The sequence below is a fragment of the Triticum urartu genome, chromosome 6A, assembly GCF_056163025.1.
Source record: "Triticum urartu cultivar PI428250 chromosome 6A, HENAU_Tu73, whole genome shotgun sequence".
NCBI classification, from domain to species: Eukaryota; Viridiplantae; Streptophyta; class Magnoliopsida; order Poales; family Poaceae; genus Triticum; species Triticum urartu.
The window spans coordinates 262,365,253-262,367,527 of NC_141878.1; the positions used below are offsets into that span (position 1 = coordinate 262,365,253).

Genomic DNA, 2,275 nt, shown 5'->3' on the forward strand with positions numbered 1-2,275 from the left:
TCGGTGCAACCTTCCAGCGGCTGATGCACATCGCTCTGGGCCAAAAGCTCGGGAGGAACGCTGAGGCCTACGTCGACGACATAGTGGTGAAGTATCGGGAGGCAAGGACCCTCATCGAGGACCTGGAAGAGACGTTCACCAGCCTGCGCAAGGTCGACCTGCGGCTCATTCTGGAGAAATGTGTGTTTGGCGTCCCCTTCGGCAAGATGTTGGGCTTTCTTGTGTCACATAGGGGAATCGAGGGAAAACTCAGAGAAGGTCAAGGCAATAGAGAGGATGAGTCTACCGTAGACTCTTAAGGAAATGCAAAAGCTGGCGGGTTGTGTGACCTCGCTAGGGACCTTCATCTCCAAGCTGGGGGAGCGCGATCTCCCGTTCTTCAAGCTGATGAAGAAGAAGGGGTCGTTCGAGTGGACTCCGGAGCCTGATGCGGCATTTCAAGACCTCAAGAGATAACTCATCAGCCCACCAGTGATCGTGCTGCCACGTCATCTCGAGCCCCTAGTGCTTTACCTGGCCGCCACACCTCACTCTGCCAGCGTAGTGCTAGTGGAAGTCCGGGAGGAGCACCAAACCAAGGGCCTACCGGGCAATGCCCCACGGCAGGGCAAGGCAACGCAACTTCAAGACGGCGCCCCTGAAGCCTCAATGACACCAACGGATGACCAGGTTCCACAAGACGGTGCTCATGATGCCGCAGTTGCCCCAATAGGCGACCAAGCTCCTGAGGTCCCCCAGCCTCAGGAGGTTTCGGACTCCACCAACACTTCCGCCCTCGTCAAGCACCCAGTGTACTTCGTCAGCACGGTACTAAGGGACGCGCGGGCACGCTACCCCATGCCCTAGAAGCTCTTTCTCACGCTTCTCATCACCTCGCGCAAGCTACGACACTACTTCCAAGGCCACCCCATCAAGGTCATCTTGGCTTACCCACTAGAGAGGGTGCTTCGGAGCCCCAATGCTGTAGGTAAGGTCGCCGAGTGGAACATCGAATTGTAGGCATTTCAGCTCGAGTTCAGCACCACCAGGGTTATCAAGGGTGTTGCACTCGCCGACTTCGTGGCGGAATGGACCGACGCTCCGGGGTCAGAAGCAGGCGAGGACCGATCCCTCTCACCTGGGAACGGGGCACCAGACGGCTGGGTCATGTACTTCGACAGCGCCTTCGCAAGGCAGGGTGCGGGGGCTGGAGCCGTGCTCATTTCACCCACTCAGGACAAGCTCTACTATGCCATGCAGCTCTACTTCCAACACGGCGAAAAGGTTTTCAACAACATCACGGAGTACGAAGGCCTGATCGCCGGTCTCAAGGCTGCGTCAGCCTTGAGAGTAAAGCACCTTACCATCAAGGGTGACTCCTAACTCCTCGTCAAGTTCTCCAACAAGGTGTACGAGCCGAAGGACGAACACATGGAGGCATACCTAGCGAAGGTACACAAAATTGAGAAGCAATTCTTGGGCCTGGAGCTGCAGCATGTGCCTCGCGGCACGACCAAGGAAGCTGACGATATCGCCAAGAGAGCAATCAAGCACCAGCTTCAGGAGCCCGGTGTCTTCGAGGAGTGGCTCTTCAAGCCTTCGGCAGCCCCTCCGGCGGCGGAGCCAACACTGCGTCGGGAGGAGCTCCCCCCAGCACCAACCTCGGGAGCTCGCGCCTACGGCCCGACCTCAGGAGCTCGCCTGCTCCTCGTGCTCGAGCCTTGGGAGGGGTGCTGGACTAAAGAATTCAAGGCGTACCTGCTTCAGGGAATCCTGCCGGAGAAGGAGGAAGACACGGAGCGCGTGGCTCAGCAGGCCACAACCTACTACATGCAGGACGATGAGCTCTACCGAAAATGACCAAACGATGTTTCCCTACGATGCATCTCCAGGGAACAGGGGTGCGAGCCATTAGCCGACATACACGGCGGGGACTGCGGGCATCACTCGTCATCACGCACCCTCGTGGGCAAGGCATTCCGCAGCGGATTCTACTGGCCCACGACGCTCAACGACGCGACCGAGCTGGTGAAATCCTTCGAAGCATGCCAGTTCCACGCCAAGAAAATCCAACCGGCCTGCTCAAGGCCTCCAGACCATTCCGCTCTCGTGGCCGTTTGCGGTCTGGGGGCTGGACATCTTGGGTTCGTTCCCATGAGTGCCCGGGGGCTACGGCTACCTCTACGTCGACATCGACAAGTTCACCAAGTGGGAGGAGGTGGAAGCCATCTGCACCATCCCGGCCGGTTCGGCAGTCAAGTTCATCAAGGACCTCATGAGCCGCTTCAGGGTCCCT

The 2,275-nt window shown here is 58.5% G+C and overlaps 1 protein-coding gene across 1 annotated transcript; it reads left to right on the plus strand.

The window, feature by feature from the left end:
- Window positions 1–1,410: 1,410 nt before the first annotated feature.
- Window positions 1,411–1,839, plus strand: LOC147964937 (uncharacterized). The gene has a single exon (XM_087530218.1). It carries the CDS (start codon window positions 1,411–1,413, stop codon window positions 1,837–1,839), a length of 429 nt encoding a protein of 142 aa, XP_087386344.1.
- The last annotated feature ends 436 nt before the right edge of the window (window positions 1,840–2,275 follow it).